Raw genomic sequence first — 21,726 nt, forward strand, 5'->3', positions numbered from 1 at the left:
TCCCTGGGACCTGATCAGGTGTAACCTAGAACTTTGTGGGAAGCTAGGGGAACAATTGCTAGGACCCTTGTTGAGATATTTGTAATTCGATAGCCACAGGTGAGATGCCAGAAGACTCCAGGTCAGCTAATGTGGTATCACTATTTAAGAAAGGTGTGAAGGAAAAGCCAGGGCACTATAGACCTCTGAACCTGACATCAGTGGTGGGCAAGTTGTTAGAGGAGATCCTGAGGTAAAGGATTTACGTGTATTTGGAAGACTGATCAGTGATAGTCAACATGGCTTTGTGTGTGGAAAATTGTGTCTCACTAATGATTGAGCTTTTTGAAGAAGTAATGAAGACGTGATCTATATGGACTTCAGTAAGGCGTTCAATAAGGTTCTGCATAGTAGACTAGTTAGCAGGGATAGATCACATGGAAAATAGGTGGACTAGCCATTTGGATATAGAGCTACTTTGAAGATAGGAGACAACGTGGTGATGGAGGTTGCATTTCAAACTGGAGGCCTATGACCAGCGGCATGTCACAAAGATCAGCACTGGGTCCACTGTTTTTGTCGTTTATGTAAATGATTTAGCTGAACGTAGGAGGTATGTAGTAAGTTTTTAGATGTCATCAAAATTGGTGGTGTAGTGAACAGCCAAGAAGCTTATCTAAGAGTACAACGGGACTTTGATTAGATGGGCAGGTGGGCTGTGGAGTGGCAGATGAAGTTTAATTTAGATAAATCTGAGATGCTTCACTTTGAAAAGGCAAATCAGGGCAGGACTAATGCACTTAATGATAAGGTCATGAGGGGTATTCCTGAACAAAGAGACCTTGGAGTGCAAGTTCATAGTTCCTTGAGAGTAGAGTCGAAGATAGACAGGACAATGAAGGTGGCCTTTATTGGTCAGTGCATTGAGTATAGGAATTGGGAGGTCATGTTGTGGTTGTACAGGACGTTGTACAGGTTAGGCCACTTTTGGAATACTGCATTGAATTCTGGTCTCCCTGCTACAGGCAACATGTTGTAAAACTTGAAAGGGTTCAGAAAAGATTTACAAGGGTGTTTCCAGGGTTGGAAAGTTTGAGCTATTAGAGAAAGGCTGATAGGCTTGAGCTATTTTCCCGAGAGCATCGGAGGCTGAGGGGTGACCTTATAGAAGTTTATGTAATCATGAGGGGCGTGGTTAGTGTGAATCACCAAGGTTTTTTCTCCAGGCTAGGGGAGTCCAAAGCTAGAGGGCATAGTTTAAGGTGAAAGGGATCTGAGGGGTAACTTTTTCATACAGAAGGTGGTGTGTGTATGGAATGAACTGTCAGTGAAAGTGGTGGAGGCTAGTATAATTACAACATTTAAAAGGCATCAGGGAGAATAGTTTAGAGGGATATGGACCAAATGCTGGCAAATGGAACGAGATTACTTTCTGATCAGCATGGTCAAGTTGAACCAAAGGGTCTGGTCTATGCTGTACGGCTCTATGACTCTGGGACTATGCTGGTAAGTGGAGATTGAACTTGTGTGTTTTTGCTGACCAACTGATTAGTAAACTGGAGGCTTCTTTGCAATTTTATATGGCTTCCATATTAGATCTCCAACCATCTAAAAAGATGGCAGCGGTCTGAGTCATATCCTCTGGCAAGATGGACCTTTACCCCCGTCTCGTTAACCACCCCAGGAGAAAAAATTGCTAATATACACTTACTGAACATCTGGACCTGCTAAAATTGTGACGTGACAGCTTTAAGACTAGAAAGAAAACAAATAAAGGAAAGGGGTCGAAAGGACTGCAGCAGGCAGCCATTGCTCAAATCCCTGGGGCAGCAGCAGTTACTCTCAGAGTTTGCCAAACTCCGAGAGATGATTGAAGCAGCAGTGGAACCTCGATCTGCCACGCTGAAAAAGCATGAGCAGGAAATTCAACTGTTGGACCGCAGAATAGAGGCAGTGGAGGAGAGGACCGCGACGGAAGGTTTCGGGAGGAAAGATCCAAACGCTGGAAGACCAGGTTTGAGTCCTTTGGGAGCAAGACCTGGAAAATAAAAATAGAAGAAAAAACTTATGGTTGTGGGTCTTCTGGAAAGCGAAGAAGGTGAAGATCTCGTTGGTTTCCCTGGAGAAGTGGCTCCTGAAATTCCTGAGGCTGGAGTTGGAGTTGGGCCTGTTGAGTGTGGAGCGGGTCCACACTATTAATCGGCTTATAGATCCTGAGGTTGACAGGGTGCCAAGGGGCCCGGCAGGTACGGCGCGCAATCTGAGCAGTTGGTGGACATGTGTGAGGAGTTTGGATTAGCAAATGTGTGGAAGCATTTCCACCCTAATGGAAGAGACCTTACTTTCTATTTCAACTCTCATAAGTGCCATACATGAGTTGACATGATTTTTATGCCATCGGATTGTTTGGACAGGACATTGGAACGCAAAGTTGGGAATATAGCTGTCTCGGTCCATGCGCCAGTGTATTTAGATGTTAAAATCAAGGGTTGTGGAATGGATGCACGGCACTAGCGCATGGACACATTCCTTTTAAGAGATTGCAAATTCATTGAGTACATCACAAGAGAGCTCAGGGTCTTCTGGGATATCAACTTTGGTACAATAATCCAGAAATACTTGGGAGGCCCCAAGGCATATTTACGAGGCCTGGTGATTTTGTTTTCAACGACTAGAAGAAGGCAGAGGTAGGAGCTACAATGGATGCTGAAGACCCAGCTGCAGATGGCTGAGGAAGTATATTATAATAGGCCCTCTTTGGTCAAGCTGCAGCGGGTCACGGCCCTCCGGGCTGCTCTTGACTCATTGTACACACAGGTGACAAAAAAGAGGTCTCCTTTGCTAAACAAAGACTGTGTGAATTTGGAGATAAGCCAGACAGATATCAGGCATATCTTGCTAGAAAGAAAAATGCTTCCCAATCCATTGTGTCTATTGGCGAGAAGGCTAGCACAGTCACCCATGAGTTGAAGAAGATCAATTTTAGATTTAGGGAATACTTTGCAGATTTATGCTGGTCGGAGGGCGTCAAAGATAGTGCAGTGAGAATGCAGTCCTTTTTTGAGAATCTGGATCTCTGAGTATAAACATGGAACAAGACTCCCTGTTAAATGTACCTATGATGATACAAGCAATAAAGCATCTCCAGGGTGGCAAAGCACCTGGGCCAGATGGATTCCCAAGTGAATTCTACAAGGAATTCATAAATGTGTTGGTGGACCCACTTTGGGGATGTATAGGTATTCATATACCCAGGATTGTCTTCTGGCCTCTCTTAAGGAGCTAAGTTCAAAAGAGGTTTGTCTCTAGGGTGTCCCAAGTGTAAAATTAGTAAAGGCGCTCTAACACAGTGCTACTGGTCATATTGTAAGATCCAGAGATACTGGATTGCAAGAGTAAGGGAGTTGAAGGACATCCTGAGGATTGAACTTAAAGTGGATTCAGTATTTCTTCTTCTGGGGTTGCCAAATTTGCCTCCTCTAAGGGAACATGGGAAGAGACTGTGTAACATTCGTACCCATTATCCGAGGAAGAGCATTGTAATGATTTGGATGTTGGAAAAACTAGCAGGTCTTTCTGGGGTGGCGCAGGTTGGTGATGGATCATCTCCCCCAAGACTACCTCATAAATATGGTGCACCACAAAATGGAGCAGTTTTACAAAACATGGCAGCCTTTCTAAATTATATTGATGCAGACTTATCAGCAATATTAATTAAGGCCGTGGTATAGCTGTAGGAATCTGGGTGCCCATAGGGCCCTGGGAGAAATAATACAGGTACAATGACTGGTGCTCCCAGGAATGGGAGCCTCAGTGGAGGTGTGGTGAGTGCAGTGGAATAAAGCAGTGTGATACAATTTAAGTTCATTTGAATTCATTTTAATTTAGTTTTTATTTAATTTGTTTGTAGTTTAGTTTAAGTTAAGTAAATATATTTGTTCTGGTAAAATAGTAGGTAGTTCATTATTAATAGTATAGTGATATGACATTGCACTGCCTCTATCTTTCTGTATTTTGGTATTACTCTTGTTTGTATATAGATGTTCTGTAAAAATTTTTAAAAGTTTCTAACAAAATAATGACAATATCTTGGTACATTTGGGATAGGAACATAGAACAAGAATAGGCCATTTAGCCCCTGAAAGAGTTTATGGGTATCTGTCTCAGACTTAAATTTAGCAATTTAATATTCACTGCTGTTTAGCAGTCCTAGCATCTAGTATCCTTTGTGTGTAGAAGAAGTTCTTAACATCTTTCCTGTATGGTCTGGCCCTAATTCTCAGACTGTGCCCCCTAATTCTAGAACTCCCCAACTTATCGATATAGTTTATCAACCCCATCTGTCTTGTTAATGTCTTGAAGACTTCGATCAGGTCACACTTTCAACTTCTAAATTCTAGAGAAAACAAGATCTAATTTGAATAAGCTCCTCATAACTTATCCAATGAAATCCAGGTATCATACTTGCAAACCTACGTGTACTGTCTCCAAAGCCAATATATCCTCCTCAAGGTATGGTGACTGATATGCTTTCAGTGTTACAAGAGAGGTCTCACCAGGGTTTTATTCCAACTGCAGCATAGCTCCTGTATTCTCGTACTCCAGTCCTTTAGTTTCGAAGACCAGCATTCCCTTAGCTTTCTTTGTCATTTTCTGCACCTAATTGTGATAGTCGAAAGATCTATACACCTGAACTCCCTAAGTCTCTTAGAATATCCACTATATTTAACTTCATACCGTCTAGAACTTATCTGATTTAACCTTTCTCAGTCCAGAATGAATAGCCTCACGCTTATTTCATCATGTTGCTATCATATTTCAATTTCATAGAAAGCTAACACTAACTGCTAGAGTATCTCATTGTCCATCAATTCAAGTTATTCATAACAATATTGATAACATTAGCAACATTTTAAATCTGTTTAGCCTATTTTCATTTTATCATCTAATTTTCACCATGGAGACTAAAACAAACAAAAACCTCTTTACTAGGGGCATGTTTATCAGCACTGTTGAAAGAAGTCTGTTCACACTTCTTCAGTTGCCTGTCATATGGTTAGAAAGTGAAGAATTGTGCTATAGATTATTTGATAGTATATTGTGATTGCACATACACAATGTCTTATATAAACTGTTTGTATTGTACAGTAATTCAGAGGGCACAACAGAGAGATGTGAAAGCCCCTTGTCTTTCTAAATTACATAGGTCCATATCATGGATTATCAGGTACTGCAAATGAAGTACAGATTAAAATTCTGTTTCTCATGTTTTTAATTCAATTCAGTCTTAATGTTTCAATTTAGTAGATTAGGTGCCAGGGACAGATCAAGCTGAACAGTACAGGACAGGTAAATATGAAGTACGGGGTGGCATGGTGGCTCAGTGGTTAGCACTGCTGCCTCACAGCACCAGGGTCCCAGGTTCGATTCCAGCCTTGGATGATTGTCTGTGTGGAGTTTGCACATTCTCCCTGTGTCTGCGTGGGTTTCCTCCGGGTACTCCAGTTTCCTCCCACATTCCAAAGATGTGCAGGTCAGGTGAATTGGCCATGCTAAATTGTCCATAGTTGTTCGGTGCATTAGTCAGACTGGGGTGGGTTATTCTTCGGAGGGTCGGTGTGGACTTGTTGGGCTGAAGGGCCTGTTTCCACACTATAATCAAAGTAACTTTAGGCTTCAAGGGCTGGATTGGGTCACAGGTTGCAGTATGTTCTCTTTGAATATAAAGGACTTCTTTTTTCAAACCCTTTAATTCTACAGTAGTGTGCTATGAAGAACCAGCATTTGAAACATTTGGAAAACATCTCATGGTGTATATTTAGAAAAGTTTTTAAAATTATTTTGAATTTAACTTGACAGCTTTCGTTATATGCATATATTGATCTATCGTCCCAATCCCCCCCTCAGTCGAAGCAAAACGCTCAGAGAATCAGTATGACTTTATCTCCTTCATCTTTATTCCAGGCCCTGGAAGGAGAGAGAACAATCACCCATGTGCGCAGAGACATGAGTTCACTGTTTTCTCTGGAACAGCAGTTTCTTAATGAACTATACAGTCATTTTACAGGAAGGAGCATCCAGATAAGACAACGTACATATTGATTGGGTGACCGTTATGATCAGTGAACATCAACAGTAAAGATTAATCCATCTGCTGATGCATGTTCTTAACCGTAACTGGCTTTACATAATGAATACTTTTCACCTTGTTAAACTGACCTTAGATACTGAATGCTTACTATATTTTAAATGGCTCTACATAATGAATGCTTTTCCACCTTGTTCACCCATTACCCTTGCCTCCAGCACCTCATTGTTAACTGCAAGTCATGCTCAGCTGAACCTCGTTTCACAAAACTCAAAACTTAACTCTTTCCCTACACACATTCTCAGATCTTTCCTGACGAAGGACTTTTGCCCGAAATGTCGATTTTCCTGCTCCTTTAATGCTGCCTGACCTGCTGTGCTTTTCCAACACCACGCTCTCGACTCTAATCTCCGGTATCTGCAGTCCTCACTTTCGTTCTCAGATCTGTTTCTCCACCTTGAAAAATTCAATTGGTCTTTATTAGCACCTGATTGCTCTGAGGATATAAAGATCCACACTGTTGCCACTGTGATCATTGTGTGATCAAAATAGATCTTAGAAGCAGGAATTTGTTGGTATATTTTCTTCTGATAGTAGCACTTATTTATTTCTTGCTATTTCTTGCTCTATAATTGCTTTGATGTCATCTCATCGACTTCTGTTAACCTGTTGAGATCCATGAAGATCCAGCTCAGAGGGCAGAATGCTGATTTGTCTTTGCTTTTCATTTTTCTTTGAACTCCTATTTACTATCGCTGTCCCAGTACAAATAAAGAACCAAGTCCTCTCTCCCTGTTAGGGAAGGTTCCAACCTTCAGGCTGTCTGGGAACTGAGTAGTCCAAGGTCAGCTCAAAACCTTGCCATCAATTCTGTAGGAGATCCACAAGTAGCTGTGTTTATGATGGCACCTCCGCTTTCCAAATCATTGCAACTTTACTCTTCACTTAAGTCCCTCAAATAAAAAAATGCTACAAATAAATGTGTAATCCATTTTAGGAAACTAATATAGTATTTCTAATTAATAGCTATGTTTACAGTTGAATTTTATTGAATTTTCAGTATGTTGTAAAGAAGTTGAATCTAAGAAATGTTTCCAGTCGTGAGCGCAAGGCAGCAGAACAAGAAGCCCAGCTTTTATCCCAATTGCGACATCCCAACATTGTTACTTACAGAGAGTCATGGGAAGGAGATGATGGACTTCTGTACATTGTGATGGGTTACTGTGAAGGTGGAGATTTGTACCACAAGCTGAAGGAACAGAAGGGCAAATTGCTTCCAGAAAGCCAGATTGTGGAGTGGTTTGTCCAGATTGCTATGGCTTTACAGGTAAAATTCTATATTGGATCAAAGAAATAAAGCAAGTTGAGAACATAAAAATATAATGCTGCACTGCAGTAGGCATTTGCATTTTAATACCTTAGTGTTGGCCAAGACACAATCTCTGTAAAAACTGAAATGATGAATTATTCATTCAGCACCTGTCCCAGAGCACATTGAAAGAGTCATAGAATCATAGAGATGTACAGCATGGAAACAGACCAACTGTACTGTCTCCCAAAACATTATGGGTTTGTGAATAAGTCAGTCAGTGAGAATGCAAATCAACCATTCAAATAACTTACTATAATTGTAAATATGAAAACATCCAATTGTTATGGACCAGGCCAGACCCCCTCAAAACATTTCACGGAAGTATCCTAGACTCTTAATTTTGTTAGTTGTTTTAAGCAAGTGTAAAGTGGATATTCCAGGAATGATGCAGCTGGCCAGTTGAAACTTAGTTTTAAACAAAACAGAATTTATTTGCAAGATTACCAAATGAAACACAAACAAAAGAGAACGGAATATAGAATAAGTTTACCTATCCGAAAACCCAACAGATTACCCCAACTTAATTGTGCTGTTTCAAATACTTGCAACAACTCTCAAACGCTACTTGGCAAAAAAGGAAAAATCAAACACAGGGTCTTACAGGAGATAGAGAGAGAGAGAGAAAACGAGAGAGCACGAGCAGCAGAGAGATTAGCATGGAACACCTTTTTCCATGAATCTGTTTCTTTGACCAACAGCTTGAAAACTGACTGCTTGCTGTGAACAGCCAGACTGCTGAAAACCCAAACCAAATCAAAGAAAAGCTGAGCTGAGAGAACTGGCCACTCCTCTTTCATTGTGCAAGTGTTTTTTTTAACATGAAAGCCTTTTTCCTCAGGTAATATATATTCAAATTGTCCTAAAACCCATCAAAGCTAAGCACCCCAGAGTCTGTGTCTTCACTACCGCTCCGAAAAAAACCAAGGACAATATAACCTTAATAAAGGAGCAGCATTGTCACACCTCCCCCCAACTTAAAAGATTATCAATATCCAAGATGGCTTCATTTTAGAACCCCTTAATATTACACTGTTAGTACACTCCAAAACCCATATACAGTACAGATTGTAAAAATGCAAGCATACACTACTACATTCTGTTTCAGTCCGTTTTCTCTGCCACTGAACGCCTCAGTTTCTCATCCAAGTCGCGACAATGTGTCAGTAATCACGTTTCCCATCTTGCCACATGCACAGTTTTCAAATTGAATGAAAGAAATAACAAGCTCCACCTAAACCATTTGGAATTTTTGTCCTTCAATTTCTTCACGGACTTCACTGCGTTATGATCAGAGTAAATGATCGTCTCAGGTACGTTCCTGGTAACGCAAACATTGAAATGTTGTAACACCAATTCCAAGCTCAAAGTCTACTCTTCAATTGTCGAATATGATGAAGAGCTTATGCTCGAAACATCGACTGTCCTGCTCCTCGAAGCTGCCTGACTGGCTGTGCCTTTCCAGCACCATACATTTTGATTCTGATCTGCAGTCCTCACTTTCTCCATGTCAGATATTTCTGCTGATGGATGTTCAGTTTTCTGGAGAAATGCCCAATAAGTCTTTCTGTTTTCTTGTCAACTTGGTGTAAGAGCACAGCACCGACACCCACATCAGTCATATCAATAGCCACCTTGAATGGCTTTGTGTAATTAGGTATGGCTAACACTGGGGGAGTGGTTAACATGGCTTTCAGGCTGTCAAATGCCTTTTGACAGTCCACTGAAACCTCTTTCCTTTCTTTAGCAATTCAGTAAGTGGAGCGGCCACATTGCTAAGATTTGGTGCAAATTTTTGATAAAATCCACTCAATCTCAGGAATTGTAATACTGCTCTTATTGTCGATGGCATGGGTAACCTGCCAATTACTTTTGTTTTTGCATTCCATAGGGCCGTTTGTCCATGCCCTAGGAAGGTGACTTGGGATTTGGCAAATTCACTTTTAGCCAAGTTTATCACCAAGCCTGCCTCCTGATGTCATTTGAACAATTCCGATAAATGTTGCAAATCTTTCTTCCATGTGTGACTAAACAATCACCAGGTCATCTATATGTACGATACAATTGGGTAATCTGGAAATGACCTTATTGGTTAGTCTTTGAAATGTGGCTGGGGCATGTTTTGTATGAAATGGCTTGGCTTTAAATTGATACAGTTCATTCGGCGTTATGAAAGCCGAAATTGACTTTGCTCTTTCGGACAAAGGTACCGGCTGCTATCCTCTGAGCAAGTCCAACTTAGAAATATGTTACTTGTTTCACCTTTTCAACAGAGTCTTCTAAATGTGGAATTGGATATGCATCAGTCTTTGTAATTGCATTCACTTTGCGATAGTCCACACATAATTGTTGGGTACCATCTGGTTTTGGCTCCATCACTATTGACGAGCTCCACTTACTGTAACTCACTTCAATTATGGTGTTTTGGAGCATGCATTCAATCTTCTTTTGAACCTGTGCCAATGTTCGAGGGTTATGCCTAGAAGTATGTTGCTTAATCAGAACAGCATCTCCTATATCTACATCATGCATAATTAGGTTAGTACTTCCCAGCTGATTTCCACATATCTTCCCATGTGATAGTAATAACCCTTTCATGTCATTTTGATTTTGCTCTGTAAGGTAACTTAATAATTTATTCCAATTTTTGACAACTTCCTCATTGTCCAGTTTAATTTGAGGAATGTCCAATTCAGAATCCTCTGAACTTAGTTCTTTGCTTAGTGTTGTAACCAACAACAGTCTCCTTTTGCTTTCCTTCCCCATCAAAATACTTTTTGAGCATATTCATATGACACACTATGAGATTTCTTTCTGTCTGAAGTCCTTATCAAATGTTTCACCTCATTCAATTTCCTTTCGACTTGACAAGGTCCACTAAACCTTGCTTTTAAAGATTCACATATCACTGGAAGTAACACTAACACTGTATCCTCAATACCCAAAATTGTGTGTTTTTGATTTTTTGTCTGCTTCCTGTTTCATTGTATGCTGTGATACTTTTAAATACTGTGTAGCCAACTCCCCCACTCTATTTGACCATTCCCTACAATTTGACACAGTCCAAATATGTGGTCTGTCAATCATGACTTACCAATTTCTCCTGAATCAATTTTAGTGCTCCTCTCACTTCATGTCCAAAAACTAATTCAAATGGACTGAATTTGGTCAATTCATTTGGTGCATCTTTGATCACAAAAAGTACAAACAGAATCTCCTTATCCCAATCATCTGGGTAGTCTTGACTTTTAGCCCTCAACATGGTTTTTAATGTCTGATGCCACCTTTCCAGCGCTCCCTGAAATTCTGGATGGTATGCACGAGATTTGAATTGATTTATTCCTAAGCTGACCATAACTTACTTGAATAATTTTGATGTGAAGTTTGATCTTGATCTGTTTGTATCTCTGTGGGTAGTCCATATCTAGTGAAAATTTTGAGTAACTCCTCTACAACCCTTTTAGCTGTGATATAACGTAATGGAATCTCCTCTAGAAACCTCGTAAACATATCCATTATTGTTGACAAATACTGATTCCCACTTTTTGTTTTAGGTAGGGTCTGACGCAATCAATTAGGACTCTTGTAAAAGGTTCCTCAAATGCAGGACGAGGTATTAAGGTTCAGGTTTTATTACTTCCTGTGGTTTTCCAATTACCTGACATGTCTGACAAAATTCAACTACATCCTTATGCTGTCCAGGCCAGTAAAAATGTTTTTGTATTTTAACTTGAGTTTTTCTCACCTCTAAATGCCATAGTTCATGTGCCACTCATAACACCACATTTCTATAACCCACAGGCAATACAACTTGATGAACTTCTACCCATTTGGCATCTACCTGAATATGTAATGGTCTCCATTTCCTCATTAAGACATCATTTGTAAGATAGCAGCACACAGCGATAAATCTAGATTTTTCTTCCATGTATGCTTTTTGAAATAATTGGTTTAGTTTCTCAGCTTTCTGCTGTAACTCAAATTAATTTCTCTGAACTAAAGAAGTCTGCTAACCATCCGCTCCTGGTTTGTCTCAACTATTTGATCAAATAGTGTCTCTGCCAATTCCACTTCAAATTTCTTATCTATACTCTTTGATCTCTCTTGTTTCAACTGGTGACTTTGTGACCTTGTTACACACAGTCTGGAAAAGTCCCCGGATATGTATCTTCTAATGGTTGAGTTGCATAGGTTTCCGCTGGCTTTTCAACCATGTTTGGCAGTACTCCTACCTGTGAACCAGCTATACCATTAGCAAGGACAAATTGTATTCCTGGAGCTGAGAGTTTGTCCAGTACTCAAACCATGACTAATCCACTCTTCACCGGACACTCTAACCTCACTCTATGGATTTGAGTGCTTGTCTCACCGTGAATTCTCGTTAATAGCACCTTTTCTGGCAATAGTCCTCAGAGGTACCTATCTCCTCATCTTTTAACATCAAAAATTGCGATGATACTGTATCTCTTAATATTATAACCTCTTTACTTGCTGCTCCTGGCTTATGCGAGTAAACTTTACCTTCGCAGGTACATGGTTTAAGATGATCTGGTTCTTCCTCCTTAACCAACCTCCGACCAGTTTGTACATTCTGGTGCAGCTTTCTAGCTTCCACTGTGCTTTCTGTTACCACTCCAATAAAATTCACTGGCCTATCCTGTTTTCCTACACCTGGCTTCTCAGTGCTTTTCCTAACCCACCAACCATGTGGTTTCATGTGGCTACTTTTATTGCAGTGAAAGCACTGGACCTTTTTAACTTCTCTTTCCCCTTCAAGGGTTTCCTTTTTACCCTGTGGTAATTTATCCTTCTGATCTTCACCGAGGTCTACCTTTCCCTTTTCCACAATTTCTATCCCTCACCGATTGAAATTGATGTTGGAAGCCAAACTTTCATTTTTGGACCAACTCATAGACAAGAGCTGCTAATCTTGCGATTTTAACTCTTCCTCACTGAGCTGACCTATAGCCTTCATTTCCATCCTTTCAAACTGACTTTCCTGTCTAATAGCCAATTTCTGAAATTAAAACTCCCTTTCTTTCTTCTTTTGCTCTCCTTTTCTCTTTCTTTTTCGTTTTGATCTGCTGAAGTGATCCGTTCTTTTTCTCTTTCCTCCTTTAATTGTATTTCAAACAGTTTCAGTTCTTTTCCCCTTTTTTTCTGTTACCTCACTAAGCTTACCTTTAGTCTCCATCGTTTCAAGCTGACATTTCTGTTTAAGTGCCAACTTCTGAAGTTCACACTCCCTGTCTTTCTTCCTTTTTCTCTCTGTCTTTTCTCTCTCTCCTTTCTCTCTCTTCTCTTCTTTCTCTCTCATTTTCTTTTTGTGCCACTAAAGTGATTCGTTCTTCTTCTTCTCTTTCCTCCACTTTTAATTGTAATTCAAACAGTTTCATTTCTTTTGCCCTTTCCTTTTCTCTTGCCTCAAACTCAAGCTGTTTCATTTTCAATTGAATTTTAGCCATCTCCAAAGATTGTGATGACGTTTCCAGTAAATTTAAATGCTGAGCCACTGTTGTAATTATCTCTCCTTTCCTCATGGAAGGAGGAAGCTCCAACTTCAGATTGTCTGCTACATCCAGCAGCTTGGCCTTATCATCTTTTGGAAAACTCCCAAAGTGATTTGTTCCACCCCCAGAAAAATCCCAGTGATTGAAAGAGCCATTGCTACATCAAGTACTGTTTAAACCCAACTGAATTCAACACCCAGAACAAAAGATGCTAACATCTACCACTCGCTGCCTTCAAGTCCAGCAACCCTAATCCCATATTGGAACTAAAGAATAAATCCCGGATGAGCCCCAATCTATTCTGGACCAGGCCAGACCCCTTCAGAACATTTCAAGAATGTAGCTCGGACCCTAACTTTGCTAGTTGTTTTAAGCAGATGTAGAGTGGATATTCCAGGAGTGATGCAGCTGGCCCAACTATTTAGTTTTAAGCAAAGCAAAATTTATTTGGAAGAGTACCGAATGAAACACAAACAAAAGAAAACAAAATATAGAATAACTTAACCTATCTGAAAGCTCCACAAACTATCCCAACTTAATGGTGCCAAATACCTGCAAAGTCCTATAACACCCCTTGACAAAAAAAGGAAAACTCAAACAGAGGGTCTTGAGAGGGACAGATTCAACATAGAACACCTTCTTCCATGGAATGTTTTCTTTGACCAGCAGCCTCAAAACTGACTAACTGCTTGCTCTGAACAGCCAGACTGTTCAAAACCAAACCAAACCCCAGAAAAGCTGAGCTGGGTGAACTGGCTGCTACCCTTTCATTGTGCAAGTTTTTTTTAAACTTGAAAGCCTTTATCTGAGGCAGTATCTGTTAGGTTTTAGGGGTTTTGATTATAGCTATCAAAATTAGACACCCTGGCTTTATGACAAGGACAATAACCTTGTTAAAGGAGCAGTATCATCACACAATTTATCATGTTGAGTTAGATATCGATATTAATCTACCGTTTTAGGATTGTTCTGTATTCTTTTTTCAGATGGGATATTATGATTTTTGTGTCTGTAACTTCTGTGCCTGATTAATTGCACAGTAGGTATTTTGTGCAATGTTCAGGTAAATCATAAAGATTTATGTTTTAGATATTTGTGGCTTGATCATAACAATTGAAATTGAAGATATTATACAGTGCGTCAATTGTATACTTAGCACGTTCTGTCTTTTTTTAATAGTATTTACATGAAAAACATATCCTACACAGAGATCTCAAAACTCAAAACATCTTCCTAACAAAAACGAATATCATTAAAGTTGGAGACCTGGGCATAGCCAGAGTGTTGGAGAGCCAGCATGATATGGCCAGTACTTTAATTGGGACACCTTATTACATGAGTCCTGAACTTTTCTGTAATAAACCATACAATCATAAGGTACAGTACTGCTGGATAACTTTATTGTGCTTTTGGTTCGATCAGCTTTTCATTATAGGTTAAATATACTTTTTATCCTTTCTACATTCTTTTGCTTCACTTAATGGGTGCTTGCTTTGGTTCAGGCAGAAGCTGTTTTGTTATACATTGCCTATATAACAATATTTGTATACGAACTTGAGCAGGAACAAGAAGCAACACATTTCCAACTCATGATTACCCCAACTGTATTCTTACGAACATACATATTTGGACCAGAAGTTGGCCATGCAACCCCTCGAATATGTTCGTCATTCAATTAGAACTTGGGTGATCTGATTACTGCATATCCTGCCAACCTCTCCATCCTTTTAGTTTTGTGTAAATTATGATTCTATCCACCTCTACCTTACAAAAATATTCAAAGATTTTAAACGTTGACACCTCTGGATCTAGATTCTGGTCACTGGTCATATAACTGAAGCATAACCTCGATACTTTATTTCAGTTTCCCTCACAATAAACAATAAGTTATACCTGCATACTAAGCTATTGTGATTCATGCATGATGACACTCAAATTCCTCTGTGTCTCATAACCTGGGCAGTCTCTCTCAATTTAGGTAATTTGCTGCTTTTTCATTCTTCCTGCTGAAGTGGGCAATTGCCTGTTTTCTGACATTATATTTGCTAGATTTTTGTTCACTCACTTATTTATATCCCTTTGTATTCTCTTCACAACTTATTTTCCTACCTATCTGTGTCATCATCAAATTTAGCATCAGTACTGTCGGTCATGTTGTCCAAGTCATTTATGTAAATTGTAAAGCTTGAGGCCTCAGTAGTGACCCTGGTGATGCACCAACCTGAAAATTGCCCATTTATTTATACTGTCTTTTTTTTTGTTCACTAGCCAGTCTTCTCTCCATGCAATCCATTTTACACCCAGTACTATGACCATTTTTGTTTGCAGTCAACTTTGATACAAGTGATTATCAAATGCCTTCTGGAAATTCAAGTGTATTCCATCCACTCTTTTCCCCTTTAGCCCCAGCATATATTACTTCCACAAAGAATTCCAATAAATTGATTAAGTATAATTTTCCTTTCAAAAAAACCATGGTGATGCTACTTGATTATCTTGAACTTTTCTGGACTGCCATGAAATCTTTAGTAATAACTTCAAACATCTTCTTTTCAATAAATATTAAGCTAACTGGTCTGTAAATTTCTGTTTTTTTCGCCTCCCTCCCTTTTTGAATAAGACGTTTTATTCACTAGCTACCATATTAATGAAACTTTCCCAAAATCAAAGGAATTAAAACCAATGCATCATTATCACAATTATCATTTCTTTTAAGACACTACAATGAAAGTACATCAGGAGCTGGGGACTTGTTATCTTGCAGGTCCACCAGTTTGTTTATTACTACTCGTTACTACTTGATAATGATGGTTGTAATGCTCTTGAGTTCCTCCCTTCCTTCCATTTCTAAGCATTGGCAGCCAAGCACATGAATTCGCAGTTAACATTGCTGGATAGAGAATAGGAAGCTTGGTGTCTTATCTTGCCATTTTTGAGTGGGTGTTGAAACCAATTGTAACTCCATTCCAATCAGTCTCTTAGCTATCATGGTATAGATTAGGTAATAACCTTGAAATTTTCAAGTGACTCATTGGCTGCAATATTTAATGAAGCAGGATTTCCAGGTGGATAATTGGATTTCTTGTGGGGATTTATCTGATTGCTGCTGATCTTTATGCCATAGAGTGACTGTTTTTAAACATGTGTACTGCCCAGAAGCCACTGTGTTTAATAGTTCTCTGCTGCAGCAGATTTGCAACTCAGGAGTAGTTCAGATCCCTGTTGCAGGGTGGGAATTGGGTTGAGGGGTATGCAGTTTAGTGGGTAGGGGATAATAGTAGTAAGAGTTGTTGATAAGAAATTAGTGCAAAAATAACTTACTCTGGAGAGCAGCTTGAGGTCTACTTATTGGTGGGTTTTCGATTAACTGGGCATTTGTACATTTAAAGTGGGAACAGATTCGCTTGGGAAGCCAGGGAAGTACATCCCTGGCTCCTAACTCACAACAGCACTGAAAACCACATACCATTTCCGTCACTTCCCTTTAACTGCCAGATTTTCTTAAACCTCAGAAACTCGGCGAATAAGTGTTAAAGCTGAAAGAGAGGTTATTCTTCCCTACCTCCCAGGGACAAGTCGATTTTGCTGAGTTTACTCAGGACAGTGTAATTTAAAGAGAAGCTTTAAAGAACTGTGGGGCTATTGCAACATTTTTGTAGAGAAGCTATGAAAATAATAATAAAAATATTGTCTGTCTGAAGCTTTTCTTTGTTCATTTTCTGTGTAGTCTGACATTTGGGCCCTAGGCTGCTGTGTATTTGAAATGGCAACCTTGAAACATGCCTTTAATGCCAAGGATATGAACTCCTTAGTTTTCAAGATTATTGAAGGAAAGGTAATGTGCATTCCATGATATTTTTCTATTAACTTTATTAAATACTTTACCTGGTTTACCAATATTGAAAAGTTCAAGAAGTCCTCAATGTAAAGAAAAATGAGCAATAAATGCTGGTTTTTCCAGCTGCTGTCCTATCTTGAGAATCAATGCTAATAATATAAAAGAACGAACCTACACATCGATTCATCACTAGTGTCACAAATATAGATGAACATTGAGAAACAAATTTAAAAGTCAAGAAGTTACCACATTTTTAAGCAATGCAAAATTAGATTAAGGTAATTTAGTATTAATAATATCCAGAGAGGTGAGCCATACATCCCAACAATTGGCTGATTGAAGTAAACAACGGGTTTCTTTGATTGTCCCTAATGACAGAGTATTTGCTATACTCAACCAGCCTAGGTTTGCAAAATCCAAAACAAAATGTCTGCTGTTAGGTGTGATTTTACACCTAGTCACTGCTTACTGAACAATCCTGAGTGTAATAAGAATCAAGTAAGGGTAATCAGTTGATTTGTAACATGGAGGATTTATGCTTGTAAGGAGCAAATACATTCATATACAAGGATCTGTTTCTTTGCAAAATAAAGGAATATGTTCAACCCTTGTGCCTTTTTCGAATTACTAGGGAAATTGTGGAGCTCAGGCTTTGTGAGCCGGCATATATTGCTAGAGAAGTGGAGGTGCTGAGGCAGGCTGGTTAGAACGTCAGTGTTGACTTCTGGGACAGCATCCCAGCTCCCAGCATTATTCTTGGCCTCTAAGTGTCACCCCTTAGTTCCCACCCAACCCTCATAACTTTTATTCCCTTGCCTCAACCCTCTCCATGGTAATTCATGTCTTCATATTTCCTCATAGCCCAATGACATCCCATGCCCTTTTATTCCATGTTCCCAAATATGTTTGCTGCCTTCTTGCCCCCGCATTTTTATATTCTCTTATACTCCCCATGCTGCCACTCCCATCTATGTTTCACAACCATTCTCTAGTCACTACAGGGAGAAATAAGAATGCCTTTGAAATTGGCATTACAAGATAAATGAAGAATTCAATAAAACTGTTATTCAAACATACTGAAATGCATGTATTCACAAAAGCTTTCATAAAAATGTTCTCAAGTGGTCAACCAAGTTGAAAAAACAAAACACTTATTCACTTACCAAATCAATTTAATAATCTCTTGAAACTATTAATCAAAGCATGAACACAGATCCTTCCTGAGAGAAATGGCTCTATACCATAGTTCAGTCTATGACAGCAGTTTTCTCAGCACATTTTCAATGATTTTGAGTTTATTATAACATTTAGTGTAAAACGTAATCTCAACACTTAACTAATGTTGGTCACTGTAATAGTGGAATTACCTTTGCAGGTTATAGTGCCTATAATGAATCACTGTGGTTAAAACACAGCTGCACTAGTGGGTTACTCTTCAGAGGGTCGGTGTGGATTTGTTGGGCCTGTTTCCACACTGTAGGGAATCTAATATAATCTAACTTAAAATTTGAAGTTATCAAATGATTTAACATTTACCTGTCAATGTCTTGAATTTTTCAGCAGATTTACCCTGTACCTAGTATTCAGAACTTCTCATTACAAAACCTATGCAAGCATGCATAAAGTAGGAGAGGAGGCTAAAATTCAAATTGTCAAGCAATCAAAACTTCAAAAGAATTTTCAAGATCATGATCTAAAACCTTCCCAACCCACAAAAAGACTATACAAGTATAATGCAGGGTTGAGAAAGTACTTCAAGTACTGTTGTCAAAATCTATCGTTCCTGATTCCATTTATTTCTCCATCACTAGACAAAAATTCAACCTGATATATTTAGAATAGGAGTAATATTGGAGACTTATACAGAATATTGTTTACTTGATCAATATCTGTTGTGTAGCTTCCACCTATACCAATGGAATACAGTGAACAGCTGGGAGTGCTGATACATAGCATGTTGAGCAAAAAGCCTGAGGAACGACCGGATGTCAAAGCTGTTCTCAGGAAGTCGTACATCAAGAGTCATATTGCTTTGTTCCTGGAAGCCACAAAAGTGTAGGTATATTTGATAACTAATGTGAAATTAAAATTGTTGAATTAAATCTTTAAACATATTTGTCATGCAGTTACATTTTCTTTACATTAAAATAAGATGTTTGGCAAACTGCTATGTCTTCAGTAAATGATGCAAAACATGTTCAGCAAATGCAGAGTAGCAGTGAACAAAGCACTGGAATATTGAATTACATAATTAAAGCAGTAAAATATCTATCAGAGGAAGTTATTAACAAGCTGCTTATTCACTCGGATCTTGAAGACAGTGTCACTTCTGTTTTGCTGACATGCAGATGAGGCATTCAAGTTCTGGAGGCAGTTTGAGAGACTGAACATTAGTACTATAGATGTGAGTTGTGAGGAAAGGTTGGAGAAACCTTGTAATTGTCTGCGAAGTGCTTTCGGAGAACCAGGCAAGATAGCTTAAAAGACTGAAGTATGAAGGTAGTTTAGTACTTTAACTTGTGAGAGTACAGGAAGATAATACATATTCAAACTGGTAAAAATAAATTTAAGACTTGTGACGATGATTATTTGTAATTTTTTTATGTATTGTAGGAGAGCTATGAAAACACGTAAGAAAACCTCATTAGAATCTAAACCCATTAATTCCTCTACTGTGACATTGAAGCGCAATTCACAGTGTGAATCTGAGGTCCCTTTGGACATGGATCCCACCAAGAAATATATCAAGGTAAGAATTCTAAGCTCAGAACCCCAGTGAAGATTTGTGAAGGTTTTTCAATTGAATATTTCAAGTAGTTTAATGATTCTGTGCATTGCCTGTAGAAATCGTTGTCATTTTTCATTCATAAGATAATACAATTGCTTTCTCCACATTAGCCCTTCCTTTCTTCATTTTGAGGTATGCTGGAATGTCTTATTTTCTCTCTGCTAAACAGCTTCCAACCTAATGTCAATGTTACTGTAGACCAGCCAGCAGGGAATAGAAAGAATTAAGCCACAGGAAAAACCTGATTTGGACTCCTTTAACCTCATTTTCATTTCAGGCACCTGACTAGGTAATGGAGAACTACTCCATTGGTGGCTTCCCAAAATCATGTGTTTTGAAGCTAGACTAGCACTGAACAAAATGGGATTAACGCTGTGTGCCGATCCACAGTAGACCATATTGATGTGCCTACAGATTTGCATTACCATAGTAAATGGTATGTTATGAAGAAAAACCTCCAAGCTTTGCAGCTTCATATCCAGATGATTGATGGCAACAGGATAGGAGGTAAAAACAATGACTGCAGACGCTGGAAACCATATTCTGGATTAGTGGTGCTGGAAGAGCACAGCAGTTCAGGCAGCATCCAAGTAGCTTTGAAATCGACGTTTCGGGAAGGGCTTTTGCCCGAAACGTCGATTTCGAAGCTACTTGGATGCTGCCTGAACTGCTGTGCTCTTCCAGCACCACTAATCCAGAATGATGGCAACAGGAGCAAGGTGCATCATAGTTCCCTTCCAATCCAAATGACACCTTGAACATTTCACCCTCCATCGTTGTTGCTGGGGCAAAACAATACAACACATAAGGAGCAACGTCACCACACCAATTTCAGCAATTTGAGTAGAAAAACAGTATGTAGGTACAGCAGGTAATAAGGAAAGCAAATTGAATTTTGGCATTTATTGGGGAAGGAATAGAGTATAAAAGTAGGAAGCGTCACTGCAACTGTACAAGGCAAAGTAAAACCTCACCTGGAGTACTGTGGACAATTTTGGTCCCCTTACTTGAGGGATATAGTTGTTTTGGAGGCAGTTCAGAAGAGGTTCACTAGATTGATTCCAGAGATGAGAGTTTTGCCTTATGATGTGATTGAGTACTTTAGGCTTATTCTCTCAGGAGTCGAGAAGAAAGAGAGATCTAATTGAGGTATATATGATTCTAAAGGGGATTGGCAAAGGAGATGTAGAAAGGATGGTTCCTCGTGGGGCATTCTAGAATGAAAGGTCATAATTTTAGGATAAGGTGTAGCAGATTTAAAGCAGTTGAGGAGAAATGACTTCTGTCAAGGAATAGTGAGTCTGTGGAAATCATTATCCTAAAGTGCATTGGATGCTGGGGCATTAATTAAATTTAAGGAGGAGATAGACAATTTTTAAATTAGTAATCGGTTTAAAGGTTATGGAGACTGGTCAGGAAAATGGAATTGAGGCTGATTTGAGATAAGAGCTGAAAAATGTGTTGCTGGAAAAGCGCAGCAGGTCAGGCAGCATCCAAGGAGCAGGAGAATCAACGTTTCGGGCATGAGCCCTTCTTCAGGAATGAGGAGGGTGTGCCAAGCAGGCTAAGATAAAAGGTAGGGAGGAGGGATTTGGGGAAGGGGCACAATGGGAATGCAATAGGTGGAAGGAGGTTACGGTGCGGGTGATAGGCCCGAGAGGGGGTGGAGGCGGAGGGGTCGGGAAGAAGATTGCAGGTCAAGAAGGCGGTGCTGAGTCCAAGGGATGGGACTGAGATAAGGTGGGGGGGAGGGGAAATGAGGAAGCTGGAGAAATCTGCATTCATCCCTTGTGGTTGGAGGGTTCCTGGGCGGAAGATGAGGCGTCTTCCTCCAGGCGTCGTGTTGCCATGGTCTGGCGATGGAGGAGGCCAAGGACCTGCATGTCCTTGGCGGAGTGGGAGGGGGAGTTAAAGTGTTCAGCCACTGGGCAGTTGGGTTGGTTGGTGCGGGTGTCCCAGAGGTGTTCTCTGAAACGTTCCGCAAGTAGGCGGCCTATGTCCCCAATGTAGAAGAGGCCACATCGGGTGCAGCAGATGCAGTAAATGATGTGTGTGGACGTGCAGGTGAATTTGTGACAGATATGGAAGGATCCCTTGGGGCCTTGGAGGGAAGTGAGGGGGGGGGGGGGTGTGTGCGCAAGTTTTGCATTTCTT

At 39.7% G+C, this 21,726-nt stretch overlaps 1 protein-coding gene across 5 annotated transcripts in view; it reads left to right on the forward strand.

Moving 5' to 3' along the window:
* nek4 (NIMA-related kinase 4) overlaps positions 1-21,726 on the forward strand; it is a 61,697-nt gene that overhangs the window by 16,940 nt on the left and 23,031 nt on the right. For 3 of the 5 annotated variants that reach the window (XM_072582061.1, XM_072582063.1, XM_072582065.1), the window contains exons 2-6: positions 7,128-7,394; positions 14,126-14,323; positions 16,674-16,781; positions 18,685-18,839; positions 19,398-19,533. In XM_072582061.1, coding sequence (XP_072438162.1) covers positions 7,128-7,394; positions 14,126-14,323; positions 16,674-16,781; positions 18,685-18,839; positions 19,398-19,533 — 864 coding nt within the window. The remainder of the gene's footprint in view (positions 1-7,127; positions 7,395-14,125; positions 14,324-16,673; positions 16,782-18,684; positions 18,840-19,397; positions 19,534-21,726) is intronic. The other 2 variants (XM_072582062.1, XM_072582066.1) reach the window with 2 other exon arrangements.

This window comes from Chiloscyllium punctatum, chromosome 12 (genome assembly GCF_047496795.1).
Source record: "Chiloscyllium punctatum isolate Juve2018m chromosome 12, sChiPun1.3, whole genome shotgun sequence".
Classification (NCBI taxonomy): Eukaryota; Metazoa; Chordata; class Chondrichthyes; order Orectolobiformes; family Hemiscylliidae; genus Chiloscyllium; species Chiloscyllium punctatum.